At 34.7% G+C, this 23,145-nt stretch overlaps 2 protein-coding genes across 3 annotated transcripts; one reads left to right on the top strand and one right to left on the bottom strand.

Moving 5' to 3' along the window:
* Window positions 1-1,115: 1,115 nt before the first annotated feature.
* On the bottom strand, window positions 1,116-5,224 carry LOC125832939 (E3 ubiquitin-protein ligase RSL1). Its single transcript, XM_049512115.1, has 3 exons — window positions 4,497-5,224; window positions 2,717-3,486; window positions 1,116-1,299 (listed from the first exon to the last, which is right to left on the bottom strand). Exons 1-3 carry the CDS (start codon window positions 5,202-5,204, stop codon window positions 1,116-1,118), a joined length of 1,662 nt encoding a protein of 553 aa, XP_049368072.1. The 5' UTR covers window positions 5,205-5,224.
* Window positions 5,225-9,237: 4,013 nt separating this feature from the next.
* LOC125832965 (NEDD8-activating enzyme E1 regulatory subunit AXR1-like) lies at window positions 9,238-23,090 on the top strand. Of its 2 annotated transcripts, XM_049512132.1 has the most exons (15): window positions 9,242-9,354; window positions 13,097-13,269; window positions 13,345-13,508; window positions 14,459-14,569; window positions 14,860-14,939; window positions 16,289-16,439; window positions 16,537-16,630; window positions 18,188-18,276; window positions 19,097-19,170; window positions 19,266-19,428; window positions 20,265-20,350; window positions 20,525-20,566; window positions 22,184-22,267; window positions 22,357-22,537; window positions 22,665-23,090. In XM_049512132.1, exons 1-15 carry the CDS (start codon window positions 9,317-9,319, stop codon window positions 22,746-22,748), a joined length of 1,614 nt encoding a protein of 537 aa, XP_049368089.1. In that variant the 5' UTR covers window positions 9,242-9,316; the 3' UTR covers window positions 22,749-23,090. The 2 variants fall into 2 exon arrangements, with proteins under 2 accessions (XP_049368090.1, XP_049368089.1); XM_049512133.1 differs by lacking the exon at window positions 20,525-20,566 and having other exon boundaries at window positions 9,238-9,354; window positions 22,665-23,071.
* Window positions 23,091-23,145: the final 55 nt, after the last annotated feature.

Genomic DNA, 23,145 nt, shown 5'->3' with positions numbered 1-23,145 from the left:
TTACCCCTTCTTTTTTCCTCTTTTTCTTTTTCCTTTTTTCAACTTTTTTTTAGTAGCATGGGATTGAATAGTAATTTTAGTCTTAATATTTTTATTTATTTTCGATGTGCAAGTACTGGCCTGAAGCTACCATATGCTCGATTATGATTGAATGCCTCTAAGTTAGAAGTCGGGTTAGGAACAACGCATGCGCCCGTCATCTGCCGACCCGCAGTAGGGGCCTCTGGCCCAAGGACACGTTTCATTGGCAAAGTTGTCGCGATGAAAGTGTCATGATGACCGCCTTAACTACAATTTCCATCGAGCAAAGGTGATGTTCAATTTTTTGCAAGTTGTATGTTTAAGTTACTTGTAAATTATTTGGTTGATTGTAATCTTAGGAGTAGAATTGATAAACTAGATTTTGCCTTCAAAACTAGTCTAATCTAGCTTTTTATTTAAGTAGGATTGTGTTAAAATGAATGAAGTGTATAAATCATTATATATCGAAATGTCAAACTTATTTAAATGTTCCTACTGACCATTGTTAAAAAAAAATAGAAACAACCTTCTATCTATTCCACTAAAACTCTCTTGCTTTGCTTTCCTGTAGTACCACTAAACGAGTGATGTCTTTATTTTGCTTCAATTTGTCACTATCAAATCAATTTAGCATGTTAACAAATCAACAACTAATAATATACAAAACTGGACCAAACCAACCGATGAACACCCCTAGACTGCGGAGTATAACAACAGCCCTACAGACCTGCGGTGCAACAAGCATCATATGATAGATTCATTTTTGTGAAGGGGTCACAATTCTGGGAAATAAACAGGAAAGACGTTGAATAAGCAATTTTTGTACTTACAAAACAACCGATAATCTGTCTTTTATCATCGAAAGGATGGTTTGGCTTTCTAAACACAATTAGCCTGGGATACAACACAGAGATATATACAACAAAAAGGGAGGCAATGTTTACTGATGAAGTGACCAAGACAAGGGTCACATAATACCACAAAATGTGCTAATTTATCCAGTAAATTCCCAAAATTGACCAAGTATTCCAGATAGTCGAGTTCCAATATAAAGAATGATGATGAAACATAGCACTAAGGCTCCACTATAACATTCAGAAGTAGTAATCATCATAATCGGTTTCATAATCAGTTTCATAATCATCATCGTCATTGTCATCGTCATCGTCATCGTTATCGTCATCTAAAATGTTGTCCTCATCCCAAAGCTTACAGGAGCAAGTTGCTTTCTTGTCCACCCACGGTGCTCCGCATGTATAACAAAATTCATACCCACATCTGAACATACAGGTAAAAATGTTGTTAGTGTAATATATACATACGATACAGTACAACACAATTGTAATCAACAGAGGTAAAGAGAAAAGTTTAGGCCCAGTAGGTATCACGTACTACCACAATTGAGGAAGAACGAAACATCTCAAGACAACAGATCACTAGTTCATCTTTGGGTTCTATTACACACAAATATAAAAGCAAAAAATTAAGAAGATAATAGAGTCACTCCTGCTAACCCATCCGAGTGTTGTTTATCCTCCTAGCACTAAAGCACATTCCAAAATTCTTACTGTTAGCAGCAAAAGTAAACTCATATGCATTAATTTATGGACCCTCCTATACATGGCTCCCAATATACAGCAGAATTAACCAAGGTTAATTATCTGTGGGCCGTGGGTACTGATATGATCAACTAAAGCAGAAAGTGAAGGTACTAACTCAAACATACAAGTTTTAGTTGGAAAGTGATCACCACCATAAAATTATCGAGACATACTGGCCAGAATTGTTATACAAAAAAAAAAAAACGCAGAAATACTTCTTACAAGGTCAACTGATATCATGGCATCAGTATTATGTATAAGAACCAAGGCTTACACAAGCGATGCCATTTTCCCATTATCCGCAAAGAGCACAGACCCACAATTTCTTTACGTTGGAAATATGTACCTCCTTACTGAACTTGGAGAGTAAACTTCTAGTAAAATGTTACACAAATATATTCACTGAAATACTCTTTCTGATAAGCATATTTACTAAAATACTTAACACTATGTCCAGGGGATATTGAACCAGCCTGGATAACCTATAACTCAACCGCTCCACAGACAGGAAAGGAGGGGACAGAAAAGAAACACAAGTGTAAGGCCAGAACAGGCACCTCAGTTAAAAAAAATCTACTAATATAGCTGAAAGCCTGAAACAATGTCTGAAATGGAACAAGCAATCGGAGTGCAGCAATAGCTAGTAGGAATATTTTTTTTAAGTGTACAATAACAAACTCTTTTGTAGATGAGGCCTTGAGTGCAAAAAGTGTCATGTTAAGGAAGAAACAATACATCAATAGAGGGTAAAATGACAAAATAAAAGAGCAATCAAAATGTGGCCCAAAAGTATCAGCAAGGTACATGTAGAATAATGCATATATATAGTTTGGTCCAACAGAAATGTCCAACATCATAAACAAGTTGTTGTTTTCCTAATCAGTTTTTTTTTTTGCAAATAGTTATATATCTTGTATGACAGTAAGGTCATATCAAAGCAAAGAATAGTTTAGACAGCATAGATATATTTACAGGACATACTAATTGCATCAAGGAAAAAGACACTTATTTGACTAACGTGATTCCAAAATTTGTGAGTCAACTTATTTCATGTTTGAGTCAAACAAATGGAACTTGAACACCCTTGTCTTTACCTGCAAGTTATGTGGTAGCACCCTGCTGCAAGTTCAATCATGTGGTTGCACTTTACACATTGGCGCCACAAATTCGTTTCTGCCAGGGTTTTCAACTTAAGATCTTCCGGAGGATTAGGATTTCTCTTTCTGTACTCATCGCACGCGATATTGTAGTGCCAAGGAACTTTGCAATTGACACAAAACAGGCCATTGCATTTTGTACATTTACTGATTCCAAGTCTTTCAGCTCCCAAAAAGGAACCCTTAGTATATTCTAAAACTTCAGATTTTGACATTAGTGCCGAGCACTTTGGGTAAGGGCAGTAAACTTTTTCAGTTACAGGGATAGAAGCTTCCTTGATGCGTTGCTTCATAATATCAATTAACTTTGGTGTCAAAATGTTACTGCAGCTATCCAGTTTCAAATCTGAATTGCACTCTGCATGAGGACACTTAGGCACTATACCATGAAGCAGCTTCACTTCAACATGTTGTTTCATACAGGAGACACAATAACGGTGTCTACAATCATCAACCGAGAAAATCTGACCAAAATTAGTCTCTTCAAAACAAATAGCACAAGTTTCGTACATATTCCTTGAAGCAGCTGTCTCTGCGACTTTCTCAACCTGAGAAGTCATTGCCTCTCTTGCAAATTTAAATGCAAACTTAATTTCATTTCGAGGCACAAGAGACGGCTGGCAAAATGAAAACTTTAGTCGAAGCAAAGCCACTTGATTTAGTAGAGCAGCAACCTTCCGCTGTTTGGCTGACCATCTGCCTGTAACCTACAGTTGCCCAAACACATAACTTCAGCAAATTAAGCATTTTGGAAAGCTTGAGTGATATTCAGCTGTTCAATATATGACGGCAAAACCAAACAAAACAGTAGTAGATGTTCAATATTTGTGCTAATACTTACCGTACCATGTCTACATTCCCTTTTTCCTTTATTGTAGACAGACAAAAAAATTCAACTGACAAAGACAACTAAATAATTTGAGCAATAAACTCTTCCTTTATCCGGATAGGACAGCTTAAAAGAAATGACTGCTGAAGGAAACCTTTGACTAGTGGAAATCATAGCTCCTTAGATGTATCATCTATGTAGGCTTACACATGTGAGCTCATTCTGCTCACAATACCAGGAAGATAATGAAGTGACCCTGTACTATGTTAAGTCAGATAAACCTTCAACTCTTATTTATAAACAAAAAAAAAAAAAAACTTTAGCTCTTCAACTCCAGAAAATAAAAAATGTACTTGTATTAATTTACATTATGATCAAAAACCAACATTGTATCATGGATGTATCCTGATATGTTTTTGTTAATAGAAGAACAGTGTGCCAGCAGATAGCTAGGAATGAGCTCTAGTGACTAATCTTCTAGAGTCCCAGAAGTCAAAACAGAATTGCTGAAAACCCGATATATCTTACCGCTCCTAATCACTTGGACACTATGGTATGAAGCTTCCTGATGTCCGAATTTATCTGACACTCTCTTTGATGTTCTATACTATTTGACATCATTTATATACAACTTCCAATCAATGTGGATGAACAATCGTAAAATTGGTAAAGTCTCCCTTTATCTTTTCATAAATCAAAAAAGAAACAAAAGATCCCAGCAAAGCTAAAAAAATGTTAGGTGATGAGCTATACGGGTATCATTAATGTCCTTATAACAATCCTTGAAACATAAATCCTGTATAACTAGCCTATGCACCAAACAACCTTTGAAATACCAATATTAAAACACCATATAAAATTAATTGATTAAGAAATAGCTGGACTTACAAACTGGAATATAGGAAAGTAATCACAATAGAAAACGACCCTTCTCAAATCCAAGGCGATTGCAGCATTCAAACCTTCAATAAGGGCCTTAAACTCAATGCACTGGCGATTCATTGCATTTCCAAAAAATGGCTTCCTCATTTCGAACAATAATTCATCTCTGGAATCACAAATGGCAACTCCAATCCCACCAATAAACACATTTGGAGGAAAATTCTCCACTAAACCCTTGAAATAAACCCTAAAAAGCTCTTTATCCTCACTTTTGGATGTTCCTTCTCCAAAAGGAAGCTCAAAATTGTCTCCATTATCCTGCCACTCATCCTCCGGCATACGAAGAATCTCTTGAGCAACACGATGATCATGAATTCGACGCTGAAGGTCATCACGCATAATCCTGAATTCCAATTCGCTAAGCCTGCGATCATCGATTTCTCGTTCAAGTTGCAAGATTTCCGAAAATTGCACGTCGGCGAACTTCGAAATTCCGTCGTTCGCTGAAGAGGAATTCGGTTGGGGTTGAAGTAGGGTGGGGGTAGGTGGTGCAGCGGTGGAAGTGGAGGGTTGCATAGAGAGGGAGACATCGATAGCTTCTTGAAGTTGAAGTTGATAAGCGAAATCAAAGTCGAGATCGACGTCACGCGCCGCCATGAGTTCCCGGCGTTGCTCGGCGGCGAGAGTTTTCAGGTCTTCAGAGTCCATGTCCATTTTGTTCTAAACTAGAAACAGAATTGTACAAAAGAAGTAAAAAATTGTTACTCAATTTTTTACTTTCCCGCTAATTAGAATAACATTTGCACCCCTCAACTTGACAGCTTTCTTACAGTTACATACCATAAGTTTGTAAAAATGCTACAACCTCTCTAAAATTGCTTGAAAATGTAAGTTGTATATTTATCCACCTGCCATAGAGAGTGTATCAACTTACTTAAAGACGCAATTAAAATGATGAAATTTCCGCACATGTTGTTTTTTTATTGAACATGATATAGCAAAACAATTACAAAAAAAAGAAAAAATCAATAAGAAAGTATTCTTATCACTAATGATTATTTCTATTTTACTGTTTTTAAGATAAAGAGAATTTTTATGAGTCCTACTTTGACTTAAGCATATTGTTTTCTTTTTTTTTCTCTCCTCGATCTTCTTCCAAGAGTGGTAACATGTAATTCTTTCGCTATTTTATACAATCTTTTATCATCTATGTGTGTATTGTCATAGGCTCATAGTCACCTATTATCACCTATAACATTGAATAACTATCGATTCTATTCACCGTTTATATATATTTTTAACGATTTTTAAAGATTTAAAATTTTCTGTAACTTTTTATGATTTGATATTTGTTTTGATACATTTATAAATACTAGTTTTGACGCACGTGCGTTGCACGTGAAAATCAAATCATGTACCACACTATTTTTAAAAATAATATGAATAATGCTAAATAAAAAATTAGTCATTCTTAAAATCTCTTAGTTACACCTCTTAAATAAACTTTCTATCCCTTTCCCATAGTGCATTACTTTGTTATTATTGTTTTGTAAGTGTTCTTACTTTTAATATAATATAATATAATATAATATAAATATTGATATCAAATATAGAAGATATACTAAATTGGATGTTTTATGTATTAGATTAATTTAACATTTATGTTATGGAGTGTTCTAATTCACTGAACTTTAAAATTGTCAACGTTTGTAAATCAAACATGAGGTTTTAAGAGGAGAAGAATAGAAAACATAAAAAACTGTAGTTTAAAAATGTAAGGAAACCCCTCTATTTATAGTTTAAAATGTGTAGTATTAGTATGTGCATATTGTTTCTTATCATAAAAATATAGAAGATATACTAAATAGTGTGTTTTAAGAATAATAATAATAATAATATATTTTTAAAACGTAGTTTAAATTTATGAAGGCCCTCTTTTTACAGCCAACAAAGGGTATTGTATGAAAAACTGCTCGTGTTGCCTTATCAAAAAGAAGTCACAACCCTTCAGAAAGGTCAAAACTCATAACTCTTTGTAAAAGTCGCAACCCTTCAAAAAAGTCACAACTCTTCGGAGTCACATCCCTTCGAAAAAGTCACAACTCTTCAGAAAAGTCACAACCCTTCAAAAAGGTCACAACTCATTAGAAAAGTTATCACTCTTCGAAAATGTCAAAATCCTTTCAATGTGAAAAGTTGTCTGCCTTTAATATAATATAATATAATACACATAAATAAATATAATACAATATAAAATATAGAAGATATACTTCATTTGGTGTTTTAAGTTGGGGGTATTATAATAATTTAACATTTAAGTTATTAATTCATTCTTTTAAGGTAGTATAGATAAAAAAAAAAAAGAGATAGATATAGATTGGTCTAATTTTAATTTGATATTAAATTTAAAAAAATAAATAAGACTTTTAATTTAAGGATCATATGTAGAATATATAAAAATGTCTTTTAACTTTATAGTCTTAAAGATGCGTCCTCACCCCCAAGGAAAAAAAACATTCTATATAAAACTGAATAAAAATAAAAGTACAAAAATAAATTGAAAATGAAAGGGTACTTATTAAATGTAATTTGGATTCTTCAAACAAGTTATTGATCAAATACTTTTTCTCCAACAGTTCGAGACTTTTCAGATTCTGAACACCAAGTTGTAGTTTATGCAACGGAAAATTATTGAACTTTTTGTCAAGGAAGAGTTGCTGCAAAAGTATATTTTATGGCTATGAAAATGAGTGTTTATATTTATTACCACGATACTCTTCTCATTTGAAGTTGAGTTATTTCATTTTCATTTTTTCATCAATTTTTATTGATCTATCTAATTTACCCACAAAAAAATAATATTGTAATTGCATAATCCAACAACTCTCACATTCTTCCATTTTTTTAGTAGAAGAATAGAAAACTTACAAAATTTGTAGTTTCAAAGTGTAAGAAACCCCCTCTATTTATAGACAACAAAAGATAGTATGAAAAAATGCTTATCACGTTTTTTCAGATAAGTCACAATCTTTCAGAAAAATCACAATTTTTCGGAAATGTCATAACTCATTGAAAAGTCACAACTTTATAAAAAAAAGACACAACCTTTCGGATAAGTCACTACCCATCAATGTGAAAAGGTGTTTGCATTTAATATAATATAGTGTATTTAAATATAATATTAAATACATCATATATAATGAGTTGGGTGTCTTAAGTTGGGGATATTATAGTAATTTAACATTAAAGTTAGGGAGTTCGTGCTTTTAAGGTAGTATAGAAGATAGATAAATCCATTTAAAGATTTACATTTTATTTGAAAATAACAATAATAATAATTGATCCAATACAATTAAGAAGATTTAAAAAATATTAGCATCCCTCGTTATCGCTATGTAATGGAATTTGCAGATTGTAAAAACTTTTTTGAAGAATCAAGTGCAATTTTTGACAAATTTATAGCAATTTGTTTTTATGACTTTATCTAATGTATAAGATGGTAAAAACAAACAATGAAATAGATTGTATATTGAATGCTAACTTTTATATAACATAAATTAGAAGTATTATTATTCAACTATACATAATTTACTATAAATGATTACTAATTAAGTACTCCCTCCGTTCACAATTGTTTGGCAGGTATACTAAAAATAGATGTTTAAGATTAATTGTCAATTTAAACAATCAATAAATAATTAGTCACTTTTTTCCAATTCTGCCCTAATGATTGTGTAGTTCAATTGAAAAGTTATGTGGGTTTTTGGTATTCTTGATATAGTAGGGTTATATTAGTTAAATTACACCTTGTATTAAATTTTCCTTGAGGGATGTGCATGACCTTACCCTGACAAACAATTGTGGACAGAGGGAGTAGCTCATAAAAATGACTATAAGTTAGATAAGTGGTATGTATATCAAATACTTGTGCGTTTCAACCTCTAAACTTCGAGCTCCCAGATGAATTAATAAATTTAAATTACTAATTATATTTTCAGGTTTTTGATTAAAAAATTATGTGAATTTATGTACTATTACTTTAAAAATAATTTAGTTTTTGCTGCCATGGAGGTAAAATTTGAATGAAATTACCATTAGATATTATTTCTTCTAAGTATATAAAAAATGATTGAGCATTCCGTACATAAAAAATTGGATAAAATTAATGTTAAAAAATAGGGATAAGGGCATGAAAAATATTCAAACTTTGATCGAATTTGTTGTTGCGATACTAAACTTTCATGAGGACCTATTACTTCCCTAGACTATTTAATAGTGTATTTTTTTATCCCTGAACTATTTAATATTGTATTTTAAAGGTATATATGTATCAACGTAGACACATTATTATATATAATTTTGCATTATTTTTTATGTCCACGTGGATAAATATATATGTTTAAAATATGGTATTAAATAGTCTAGAGAGGTAATAGGTCCTCATGAAAGTTTAGTATCGCAACAGTAAATTCGACCAAAATTGGAGTATTTTCAGACCCTTATCCCTAAAAAATAGGTAAAAATTTAGGAAAAGACTAAAAATACACCAATATTGCAAACGTAAGGGACTATTAGTGTTCCATGCTAAATTTTAAGGATGACTTTATGTCTTAATCCAAAAATAATGGACTATTTTGAGCTATTTCTTATATACGTGCATCACTTTTTTAATTAAAATTAAGTACTACTCTATTGATCGCAAAATTGATGAGTATATTTCCCTTTTCCATATATATATAGAACACCTACCCCCAATTCCTTCAAGGTTTTGCGTTCCCAGTACCAAGTTCTTCACTCTCTCTATCAGTCTTCTCACATATACAACAATGGCGGAACCCAAAGTCAAATACGATCGACAGCTCAGGTGAATTGTTTGCTATACTTTTAAGGCTATGCTACGTTTTTTTTTGTTTGCTTTCGGTTTTTGTTATGATCTCTTTTTCTACCCAATTACTTTCTGAAACCTGTTACTACTCTACCATTGAACTTGTAGCTCTTACTGTTATCGCAGTATCATAGCAGAAATCATAAAATGCAGCAAAATCATATATATAATAGAAATATCAGTTGATTACGACTCAATCCTAAATAAGTTGAGGTTAGACAGGTAATGCTCTGTATCTAATACACTATATTGAGGCTCATTTTGTTCCAATAATAGGTACTTTTGAGTTTTAAGTCAAGGATGAGAACCATGTCGTCTCCCAGTCATATCCTAATGGAGATAACATTTTTAGGTTACTTTTTTTTTTTGGTGCTGGTGTTGGAGGTAGTAGGTAATCGTAGAATTAGTTTTGAGTTGCGTGCAAACTGATCAGAACACCACAATTAGTGAAAAAAAAGGGTGGAGGGAAGTCCTCCAGGTTTAAGTGTGTACCAAGTGGAATATTTTAGTAGAGAAGGAATAGGTGCAGCATCTGTGAATTTTTACATATTATCCTTACAGCGACGGTGCAAAATTTGTGTCAAGCAGTAGTTGCATATATTCTGGAGTTACACCTAGCTTGGAGTAAGTTTATAGTCAATTGTGTTTAGTAGATACATGTTTAGTGTTGTTATTTGGATTGTCAATTGGATTATGCAAAACATGTTTCTCTGATAACGAGGTTGTAGTAGAAGGTATCAAGTAGTCTTTGAACAACAATTATAAATTATCCTCAATAACCTTCACTTTTTCATCAATAGTATCAGAATTAAGCTTTTAAAAACAAAATTTAACAAAATCCAGTTTATATTGAGGGGCAAGGACCATGGCTATAGATAAATGACACTATATGATTCCCAATATTTCTTTAGAGAAGTTGCCATCTCACTCATCACTGAATCCTTACTATTTTTGTGTTTTTCCAATAACATTTCAATTCTCCATACATTAGGAAGATACAAAATTTTCCATGGGGTACTTGCATCCGGAAAAAAGTCTTAATGTCATTAAATGCCCTAAAAGATGTAGCTACAAGCTCAACCCTTTTCCATTCATCTTCAAAAAGGCCATGTCTAAAATCAAGATTAACCAAGTCATAATGAATATACACCTGCTTATACAAAAGAACACTTTCAATCATTTGATTGGTGGAATTCCACCGAATAGGCATATCTTGGCATAACTTTTTACAACATGGTAGACCAAGGTTACACACTCCACAAATTTCACTGTTTTTGTTTCTGAATTCTTGATATACTTAACATCTTCTCTAGTTTTCTCAATCCGCCTTAACAATTAAGTTAAAAACGTGATTTCCAGAACGAGCATGAACAAACTTTCCCTCACAAACTAGTGAACGCATTAAAGACAAATGGTTTTTCAAATTATCCACCACACCATTATTGCAAGTAGCATTATCTAAAGTAAGGGTAAATATTTTCTTTTCGATTCCCCATTCTTATAGAAAATCAATCAATAAATGACCTAAAACTGCATTCGAAAGTGGAGGAGGAACATGACGAAAAATCAAAATCCTCTTCTGAGAAACTCAATTTAAGTCCACATAATGAACTGTTACATACATATAGCTATTAGATACTAATGAACTTCACATGCCTGATGTCAAGCACACTCTACTGGATATCATCGCAAGCTGGAATACATGGAGAGTTGATAAGTCCATCAAGAAAGTCTGGGTGATGATCCCTGGAGTTATTTTTTGGTGTTTATGGACTGAAAGGAACCGTAGATGTTTTGATGGGATCTCAACTCCATACCACTCTCTTTAAGCTAGATGTTTACTTATGCTGTGCAGTTGGGTTGATTTAACCCTTGTATTTAGCACTGAATAATTTCTTGACTTTGTTAGCTTTCTAGTACTGGTTTGAAGATTGTAAAGGGGCTTAGAACTTTTGCTTATGCTCTCTGTGAGCCCTTTTGCCTATTCTGTAAGTTTGCATCTGCTTGATGCTTTTTAATGAAATACCTTACTTCATAACAAAAAGTAGATATCATCGCAAGCTCAGTTTTTAGAAGTTCTTTTTCTCTTGCATACATATTCAGGGTATCTGACTTGGCTGTGTTTCTTGATAATGTGCCTCACTATTGGATTTAAATACGAATGAATGTCCATGATGCCCTTGTGTTCTACAAAACTGAAAGCAATTATGCATACATATGGACACTTCATATGACCAATGATATTTTCTCTCAATAAGGTTTTTTGATCGAGTGGTTCACTTTTAGGCTTGAGCCTCTTTTCCTTTATTCAAAGAATGCTTTACCGACAAATTTTGCTTTAGATTTGATGTTCCAGATGTAGGGGCCATTATGCAGTCTTGTTTACATTGCACTTTAAACTTCCCATCACTAGAAATATCAGGCTCAAACCTAACAAAAGAATCTCAAACAACAAAAATTTTCCTTTTGCCTTGTTTTAACTAAGTTGAAGTACTTTGTTCGCAAGAATCCGCATTACCTTCCATTGACATTCCTTCCTAATCCAACAATTACATATTATGAATATTGTACACTCTGAAAGGGAAGCAGACAAAGGAGCACATGCACAGTAGTTTTTGAACAGAATCAATAACAAGCAGGGAAAAATCACAATAAATAATTACAAATCACCAGCCCCATTTGTCCAATTTTTCTTTCTCTAGAAAGAAAAATCCAACCACCTCTTCACCACCACCATCCATCATCCTCAGTAATAGAGAGCAACAACATTTAAGATTACACAAAATTAAATCAGAAATTAAGTAAAATAGAAAATATTAAAGAGGAGTGGGGAATTCCTATTAACCTAAAACGTCAATAAGAAGAAAAATGAGGAGGTGGAGGTAACAATCAATGTGCCTGATTACTCTGTGAGGTAGTGGTAGGAAGGGAGTAATGATTGAGGAGAAAAACAGAAAAAAGAAAAAGAGGGAGAGAGAGAGAGAGAGAAACAAAAATGGTGGCAAGGGACTCTACGGAGAAGTCACCGGAGACTGGACAGTATTGGCCGGATCTTGGGTGGTGTTGGCCGGAGGAAGAGGCATATGCTATAGCCAGTAGAGTCAGTAGCGCATTTATTTTTCGATATGGATAATTGGTATGTTGTAGGTTTTGTTTTCCATTTTATCCATATTTTAAGTGGATAATATGGGTTGACCCATATTTAGCTCATTTTTTAAATGTCACATATCCAACCCATTTGAAATGGGTTGTTTGAATGGATGGCCATTTTTATTTACCCTTTGCCGACTCTACTTAGTGGCATATAAGGCAAATACAATGTACATATCACACAAGACACATATCATTTGATGTGTTAATCATATGTTTTTGATGTGTTAAGCATATGTTAACTATAGGACTTGAATTTATTTACCCACGCTCATCGTGAAGTTAGATACTCCCTCTATTCCAATTTATGCGATGCACTTTCCTTTTTCCTTTTTAGTATGTCCCAAAAAGAATGATACCTTTCTATATTTAGAACTGAAAAAGGTCAAATTATGCCTTTTAAGTATCTGAAATTGAGTAGATATTCCCTTTGTTAATAGTTTAGCTCAGGTATGCTCTTTATTTGATCGGAACCCACAGTTAACCTAATTAGCTGATTACTAAGCGAAAAAGAGCCAAGTATGCCCTTAAAGTATGCGAAATAGCAGATAATAATGAAGCTCTCTTGCAGGATATGGGGTGAGCAAGGACAAGCTGCGCTGGAGAAAGCCAGTGTCTGCTTACTTAACTGTGGTCCAACTGGTTCCGAAACTTTGAAAAATCTTGTTCTTGGTGGGGTTGGAAGCATCACTGTTGTTGATGGTTCCAAGGTTGAAGTGGGTGATCTTGGAAATAATTTCATGGGTATGTAACATGGTTGTATGTTTGCATCTACAGCTTTAGAAAACAAACTTATTTTTTCTCTCCTATTTCTGGTAGTTGATGAATCAAGTGTTGGCGAATCGAAGGCAAAGTGTGTGTGCGCATTTCTTCAAGAGTTAAATGATGCTGTTAAAGCCAAGTTTATAGAGGATTGCCCTGAGGAACTAATTGAGACGAATCCATCGTTCTTTTCTCAGTTTACCTTGGTCATAGCTACACAGGTCACATGAATCGTCTTCTTCTCATAAAAACATTTGATTTTGGCAGGATCCTGTGTTCCCAACCTTTTTTAGAACTTAGATATCTTTATCAGGAAAGCTTCCTTATATTTTTTTAAAAAAATTTGGTAATGCTGTATTCCTCAGCATTAAGGATATGCTGGAGACCTTCAAAAGAGGAACAAAACAAAAAAAAGAGAGAAGGGGAGAAACTACTTACAGAGAGCCTAACAGATCTACACTGCCTCCCTGCATATATATATGTGTGTGTGTTATATTTATATGATGTATACTTACTCTCATATAGTCTTATAATACACACCAACTGTATCCATTTCTTTTCGTGTTCGTTTTGAGAGAACTTTTGTTACAGTTTCATTTTAGTAGAATCTGCTTTATCTGAATTCTGATTATGTTTATGACCGGAGAATTTCCAGAAAATTCTATACTGTGTAGCATGCCAATTTTGAAGAGTCCTGACAATTATGCCTCTTGACTAGCACTTTGCGAGTTACAATCATTTGAAGACACTTCTTATCTACTGTGTAGTATGTTGAATTTTGAGTGTATCTGTACTTCTGAACTAGTACTTTGCGAGTTGCAATCTTTCCAATTTTTCGATACTCTGAAATATGTTGAATAGGATGATATTTGTTGCCATCTCCTTTTTGAAACTTGAAAGAGGTAGGAGCATGTTGATTTGAAAAAGTGAACAAGTAGTTTTGGTATCTGCATAATTAGGGTAACAGGTTATCCAGTTTTTAATTGTAGAAGCAAGAACAACACCCTTCTCCCCCTCAAAAAAAGAGAACAAAGATTCAAGCAAAGTACCGATCTGTTTCCTTTGCCATTAGGTCATTTAAATGCATAATATGGCTAATTGTCTATCAGCAGATACCAGGACAAGGAAATTTCTGACAATTTTGTGTTTTGCTTTGTCTTTTCTATTTCAGCTGGTTGAAGATTCCATGGTGAAATTGGACAGAATCTGTCGGGAGGGAAATATTATTTTAATATTTGCACGTTCCTATGGTCTCATGGGTCTTGTCCGGATCAGTGTGAAGGTAATGTTAATGCTGCTTTCTTGCTATTTTAGGACTCATCCAACTTTGAAATTCAGTACTGATAGAGAACTGTGGTCCAGACCAGTGACTACCATTAATCCATTATCATGGATTTCTTGTCAGGATCGTTTTTATTGTGAGGAACTAACTTGTAGAGAAACAACTGTCAAGTGATAGGAGCAGAGTGAAACAATGGATGAGCAAAGAATTAACAATGAGTTTGGTTGATAAAGCTCTCAGCAAACATGATATCATTTCTGTGTTGACCAGAATTTATCTTCTATCTGCAGGAACATACAGTAATTGAATCGAAGCCTGATCATTTTCTAGATGATCTTCGGCTTAATAACCCATGGCCAGAACTTACGAGGTCAGCCTTTTCTTTGTGCTTTCCTCTATGCTTGACATGTTAGAGTTCGACAATAAATAATGATCTGTTCACTTAGCACCATCTCTTATTTTTAAACACATGCACCCTTGTGTCTTATGTTTCTTAGGTTGATTTTGTGGAATGGGGTGTATATGCCAGGAAGTAGGGCCACCCAAGAGTGTAGTATAATGATCAATCAAGTGTGTATAAATCCCGGAGACCAAGATTTGGATTTCAGTAGAGACAAAAAATCACTTGGTGATTCTTTTCATCTGCCTATGCCTTGATAACCGAACTTACCTGATACTTGTGCTGGTGGGAGGTAGCAGGAACCGGTGAAATAATCGATATGCACAAGTTGGCCTGGACACCATCATTGTTGAAAAAAGATATTCTAGGGAGTAGAGGCTATAACATTATCCTTTTCTTACAAGTTGCAGATGATATCACCATATTCTTGTCAGATCATAAAAGCGGCTTCATTTATGATCTGATAAGAATATGGTAATAACTTGGAAGAAAAGGGTAGTCCTACTCCCTAGTATATCTATTTTACATTGCCCGGTAATGTCCAGTACTGCATTGGTTTGGTCTTCGATGGGTGGTGCCAGGCACGATCAGAGAAGTATTGGTTAACTGGAGATTTAGAGGATGAGAGAGAAGACACAGGGCAGGGGTTGTTGCTCTACTAGAACCTATGTGGACTATTTGGAGAGAGAAATAGGAGAACATTTGATAGTATAGTGGAGGACTATGTACACCTAAGAAATAGCATCCTTTTCTGTATTTCCTCTTGGTGCACCCGTGAGGTCCCGGTAGATATGTAGGTATATAGAATATTGGCAGTCGTTTGTAGAAAATCACATCTTTTTATAAAACTTTTTACTTTTCAGTGTACTTATTGTAAGTGAGTGTTTGATGCCCTTTGTGTATAATCAGAGGAGTATTGAATGGAGGATAACTGATGATTTCTAACTTTCTTCTTCGTTGTTGAACTTCTGAAATGGCTTTGAAGATGAAATGTTAATATTGAGGGTATTTTTGTCTTTCTGGATGTTTATTCAGGTATTAGTAATACCTATCTTGTTTTTCCACCATTTACCCGGTAGGTATAAAACAATACAATATTTGAGGTATAACTTATACAGTATTAGCTATGCAGGAATTGAGAACACGAACCAAACACTGGATTAATTAATACATAATTTTATAGAATGATTATTTCATCTAATACACCAAACCAAAATACCATATGTTCTTTTTCCTTGTTAGAAATTCCGTTTCCTCCCCATTAAAAGAAAGCAAAAGATAAAGAAAGAAAGGGCTGATTTCATACATATCCCTTACAGGTTCACAGAAACGATTGATTTGAACACAACTGATGCTGTTGTACATAAACACACACCATATATTGTTATCCTTGTTAAGATAGCAGAGGAATGGGGAAATACTCATGGCGGAAATCTTCCTTCAACCAGGGAAGAGAAAAGGCAATTCAAGGTCATAAAATATTTTTTATATGCTTCTAAAATTTCATCCTTAATCGTTCTATTTTGGTCCATCTAAGGTGATTTGGTTTATTTCTTGAATGTCTTAGGATTTAATTAAGTCCAAGATGATCACAGCGGATGAGGAGAACTATAAAGAAGCCATGGAAGCTTCATACAAGGTCTTTTCTCCACGAGGAATTGGTGAGTACTTTTGCTAATTGTGATATATTAGAAACTATAATGTTTTTCCATCTCCTCTAAATGTTATTGGTGGTGACTTCTCATAGTCTGTTGAGTCTTTGGGATGCAATCTTAATGATTCAAACCTTGTTTTTAGTGGATGGTGGTTTCTTTTCACTGACATTGTATCCACATTAATAACAAAGAAAATCTGCAGTCCATCTATGTTTTCAAATATTTCTTTAGGCAGCTGTCATCGCGATGCATGGGGACAATCTTATGCAGTTTCGAAGAGATTTCATTGTAGAAGTAAGAAGATCAATATAAATATTTTCTACTATAAAATCTCTCAAAAACCCTCAGGGGTTGGCCTGCTGGCAATTGACTTGAGCCTTGGGGTTTGCTCCCTTTCAAGGTCTCAAGTTCGAAACCCACTAGGTGCAAACAATTTCTGAGGGCCATCGGACTGGGTAAAACCTGAATTAACCGTGGTGCACTTGCGGGAAACTCCTTGCCGAGGGCCTGTGCACCCCCGGGATTAGTCGGGGCTCAAAGAGACTCGGACACCCGGTGCAAATCAAAAAAAAAATATCTCTCAAATCTCTTGGAAGCTGCATCGAATTAAGCCCATAACCAAGCCTTGCAGTATTCCAGCTCTAATAATACATGATTTGAAAATTTTATAGAGAGTACAATTATTGTTCTTCTAAATTAAAATCTCTGGAAATTTCTTTGAAGCTGCACAACACTTTTCATCTTTTGAATTCCATTTTAAAAAATATATGGGGTATTTCTCTTTTACTATTGAATAAAGATATTCTCCTAATTGTGTGTGAATCTAGAATTATGTGATAAAACAAGACTAGGATGTGGGGTGGGGGATGCATTGTGTTCTATTAAAAACTAGTCGACTAGAATGGACATTTTCTCTATCTGCAGATAAACTCAATAACTTCAGAGTAGTAGTTAGACGTACCAAGATATATGAAGTAAAGTAAAATCGACATAGATAATTTCTATACTAGTTTGCGTACTGATGTGGTACCTACATCCAGTCTCCTTGAGCAACAAAGTTATATTATTCCTTCTCAGTTTTCAGTCGATTACAGTTGTGGTTTTAGAAATCATTCACCAACAATGATTTTCTCTGAACTCCTTTCAGTCAATTACAACTGTGGTTTTAGAACTCTGCTCACCACCAACAATTTTCTCTCAAACCTTTGGTTTTCCAAGCCCTTCAAAGAAACTTAACTCCTGACACAACTTTTCTCTTTTCACCTCAGACTTTCTTTTTCTTCAATGCAATAGGATAACTCTGTAATAAAAGTCTTTCGGAGTGATAAATATCCCAAAGAATAAGTGGGTCTAGAGTTGGGATGAAGACTTCCATTTCTAACTTGTAATGGTATCATAGTTACTGTATATACTTAGTTCATCAAACAAAACGAATACTCATGAAAAATAATTTATCTGGAACTTGATATTATGTCGGTTTCAATATAGTTAGGCGGAATCTTAATTTGGAACATGCATGATGAGGTTGGAAATGTATAATTGACTTTCTCTTTTGTCTACCAGGTGCAAACTTACAGAAGATTATTGATGACAGCTGTACAGAAGTTGATTCAAATTCATCTGATTTTTGGGTGATGGTAGCAGCACTGAAGGTAACTTGCATTTTCTTGGAAAAACAATAGTTGGAAGAAAGGGGGGAAACAAGTTATACAATTAATGCAACTCAGTTAGTTGCATTAACCTGATTAAAAGAAGAATTCATGAGTTGACAGCTCTACTTAAAACATGATTTTCCTGCTGATGTTTTTGTTATTCTTGTCCATTTCTTTAGCTCTAAATAGCAAATTTATATCTAAATCAGTCCATACATTTGATAGCTTTAAGTTGATTGTAAAGCGTCGAAGTACCAGTTCCACTGGTTCTTCTCTTGGTGAGGCTGCTTGTACATGTTTTTAATTTCTTCATTTAAATTTTCCTTGCGTGGCTTTTCCTTTAAAAAGTGAAAGGGGGCAGGAGATGTTGGGAAGAGCCTTCACTAAGTTCTTTACCCGAGTAATGCTAGGCCAAAGGCTTTAGCTTTGTCCTCTATAGTGCTATGGTCCTTTTGACCTCTGTGTCTTGGTTGCTAGACCACATTTGCACAAGAAAATTTGAGTTGCTAAGTTTTCTAGAGAAGTGTAGAATATTTTGGGAACTAAAGATTCCTTGAAAAATAATCTTCCCATTAGTCAATGTCATTCTTTTAATTTGTTTATATGCTAATTTGTATATGCATTATTCTTTTAGGATCCACAGGAAACTAGCACCTTATCTCTCCTTATCTTACTTCAAAAGTTCGTTCTTTTTCTTTTGCAGCAACTAAATAATCGTTGGCAACCTTTATCAAGCAGCCTACTTAAGTTCCCTTATTGATATTTCTTTGCATTGGTTGAAATTGATGATCAATGTGATTTATTGTTTTTATCTCTCTAGGAGTTCATAGCCAGTGAAGGTGGTGGGGAGACACCTCTTGAGGGGTCGATACCAGATATGACATCATCAACTGAGTGAGTGGTTTAAGTTTCTTCACAACACATTAATTTTTTTATTAAAGTTTACGGGACTTCGTTTATTGATGCTTATAGTGTTGACTCTATTGCAGATTGTATGTAAACTTGCAAAAAACCTACCAAGCCAAGGCCGAGGCTGATTTTCTTGTTATGGAGCAAAGAGTCAGGAATTTACTTAAGAAAATCGGTAGGGATCCAGCCAGCATATCCAAGGCAAACATAAAGAGCTTCTCTAAAAATGCAAGGAAGCTGGCTGTAAGGGCATTTCCTCTATCCCCTTTCATTAGTTGCATGCTCATTCATCTAGAATTGCTAATTTGTGCTACGTGAATCTTCTTTCAGTTTGACAATTCTGAACACATTGTACTTCTTGCTATAGAAACCACCATATATCAATTTGTTCGCACTCTGATACAGAGTCAGAGGGATTCCTCTGATTTTAAGTTTGTGATCCTGTCTGTTTTTCTCTTTTCTCAAAGCTCTTTTTTGTCTCCAACCCTCTCTTCCAAGTGGTAAACTTTGGCTTCATTCTGAGGAGCCATCTAGAAAAGGCGCTAATTATTAAATGGGTCACCTTGCTTAGCACATGCCTTCTAGGTCCTTCACTACGGCTAGAAAAGGGGTGGGATCCTGTCAGGCAGACAGGCAGAGGGTGCTAGGTTGGAAACTCACATTTCCTGGTCTTGCCCCGCCTATTGATTCAAGCAGTTGTCTGACAGTGCTCAATGGCTCAGAAGAAAAACTATATGCTTCACTAAGTGTCTTCAGTTACTCTGTTGGGGGAATAATCTTAAAATCTCCTCCTCTCCTACATGCATGATTAATGATTTTGGTGGTTGATTTTGTTGCTATGTTAGTGATAAGATATTACAATAATGATGCTTTATTTTTTCAATATATATCAAGGTGATGACTGTTGGAACCAAATTTTCAAGAAACTGTACTGACATGATGATGCATGTTTTGATATTAAAGTTAACAACGCTTCCCACCACTAATTGTCAGCAAACTCCATTTCAAATTTGAGATCCTTATTTCTGAATGGATGTTTTAGTTTGTAGTCATTAAATTTTCTCTTTTAATTATGTCAGGTTTGCAGATATCGCCTCATTGAGGAGGAGTTCAACTCTCCTGTCCAATCAGAGTTACAGAAGTATCTGACAAATGAGGATCATGGGTATGTAATTGCTTACCGTAGGAATATGGTTTGACATGGTCGAATCACTTCAAGTTGGCAAAATCATCTGTGATATAAATTGAAGTAGAAGGGGCTTCTTGGGATCATTTAAGCTATTTGAACCCACATGATCCTTTCATGATACTTTGATTGTTTTGTGATACCAAATAACAGGACTTTGCAAGAAGCCAACTCTCTTAAAGTACTTCCTGAAAAGTAAGTTTATCCAAGCTAAAGCCCCCTGCCATTTCGTGGTAGATTTCTTTTTCTAGATCCATTTTCCCAGGGCTTCTAATGAAGTAACATATGCACTTCCAAATGTTGAAATATAGATTTTAAAGTTATAATTTAGGTTATCATGACCTTTCTGTTGAAGTAGGAGTATTTTGAGTTGTTTAAATGAATCTCTCTTCAAGTTCTCTGCGTACTTGACTTGATGAAGTGCACTATTTAGTCTAGAGGCCTCTATGTTATCAGCCAACTAGGGTTTGATTGAAAACTACTTTGCAAGTGATTCTCACTTTTTGTTAAGCAAGACATAGAGAGCAAAAAGGTAACAAGAAGTCATATGACTAAATTCCTAGTGATGCTAATCAAAGCGTAAGTGGAAGCTTGGTAGGAATAAAATAAGCATTGCCTTATGGATGAGAAGTTGCTGATTCATATTATATTAAGTCTTTTTTGGTTAGATGACTAAATTTTATCAAGCAAGGATTAGGATGGAGCAGGGGCGGAGCTATAGTTTAACTTATGGGTTCTGCAGAACAACTTTGGGCCAGACTTTGTATTTGAGTTTAAATATCCACTTGGTATATATAAATAATTTATCAAGAATCCAGTGAACTGCCTTTCGTAGACTTCAGAACCCACAAAACTCAAAATCCTAGCTCTGCCCCTGGGATGGAGTTGCTTCTGAAGAGTTACTTTGTTTTGTTTCTGTTGGTTACCTTACACTTCGTCTTAAGTGTCTTTTGGAGATTGTGTATTTTCTAGTTCTTGCAGTAGTCATGCTGATAGTGCACTGGTGCACCACATATTCATATCAGTGGTACCTTGTACTAAGAAATGGTAAATCAATGGTTAATTGGGAAAAAAGTAAAAGAAAAGAGAGAGTTGTGAAATACTTATATTGCTAGACCTAGAACTGCAGCTACTTAGTCATTCGGGATGTTTGACAGGGAACTGACATTATGTTTTTCAGCCAAAAGATATTTGATAGTCCAATCTTTTGCTGGTCTTGGGTATCAGACTTGAAAAATATTAGTGATGTTATACTGTTCAAGCTGAGAAATATTTGGGATGTAATATTGTTCAAGCTTAGTTTGAAATGCTTTCCACCGTGAAGTTAGGATGTGGAATCAGAGAAACACTGGCTACAGTTATAGTATTCGATGCTTATGGCTTTCTGATGTATCTGTCAGTTCTTTTCCCATGAGTGGACCACCTTTGGCATCTGAATGTAAGGGGAAAAATAAAGAAATGAATATAAAAATAGAGTTTAAGAAGAGTCTGACTTGAGAGATTAATTGTTGTATATGTTGGCCAAAAAGAAATATTTCCTCATTTATTTTCTTCTGTTAATTTGAACCCTGTAACAAAGAAAATTTTAATCATCTGCTTTACTCAGTCCGCTGATAGTTGTCGACATGAAAAACTTTCCAAGTGCATTCATTGTACAGTATATTTATTTGTTCATTTAGTTGATATTCTTGTAGACAACAGATATTCTGTGTGCAGAATGGACACTCAAAGCTTATCTTTTTGTGAATTTGTTAAAATTTTGCAATAAGAACTCTTTCATTTGGAACTTTATTCTACCCCTTTTTATGATAGTACTGCTGCGGGTCTTTATATTCTTCTTCGAGCAGCTGATCGGTTTGCTGTTAACTATAACAAATTTCCTGGTCAATTTGACAGGTAAAAGCTGATGATTTTCTCATCCAAACAATTTTATCTTTTTGAAAAAGTTTATTATGGCTCGCTAACCTTACGAAATATTTTGGTAGTGAGATGGATGAGGATATATCCCGGTTAAAAACTACGGCTGTTGGCCTACTCAATGACCTTGGTTGCAATAGCTCCGCCTTATCAGAGGACCTTATTAATGAGATGTGCCGGTATGGTGCTTCTGAGCTTCATGTCGTGTCTGCCTTCGTCGGAGGAGTTGCATCACAAGAAGTAATCAAGGTTTGGATCTCCTCCAAATATTTTCATCTTAAATATTGTTTTTCATCAAAACTTCTAGTTTACTGGACATATAGCTACGTGCCATAGGAGCGGTAATCTGAGGTATATTATGTTGTATTTGCTGCAGCTCATCACGAGACAATTCATTCCCATGTCCGGGACATTCATCTTTAATGGGATTGATAACAATTCCCAGCTGTTGTTGCTATAGTCTCCAAATTTACAGGCATGTCCTTTCTCTCACTTTTAGGCTGCGGTTTTAGGTTCGATGGAACTGATAGTTTTTCGCTTTCACTCCCCTTGGCAGATTGCATGTTTGACAGATCTCAGTCTCTGTGTTTTTTCAGAGCTCCAACTTTGCAAGTGAAAAGCAAAGTTGCCATACTTCTTTGATTAGCAGTAAATTTAGGATCAATGAAAGAGGTTTAACAAGAAAGTACTATTTCCAGTTTTGCACACAAACAATATTATTTCCAAGGGATGAAAAATGCTACTTTTCAGTTGTAAGTAAAGAGTTTAACTTCTATACACTAATACGTAGTTGATTGGGAGTTTCTTCATCTCGACCCACCAATGAAACCAGAGTCTACAGAGTTGGTTATTTTGCC

The sequence above is a fragment of the Solanum verrucosum genome, unplaced genomic scaffold (assembly GCF_900185275.1).
Source record: "Solanum verrucosum unplaced genomic scaffold, falcon-dt-bn FXZP01000016.1, whole genome shotgun sequence".
NCBI lineage: Eukaryota > Viridiplantae > Streptophyta > Magnoliopsida > Solanales > Solanaceae > Solanum > Solanum verrucosum.
Note: the sequence above shows the minus strand (reverse complement) of the source record. Positions and strands in the feature narration are given on the sequence as shown.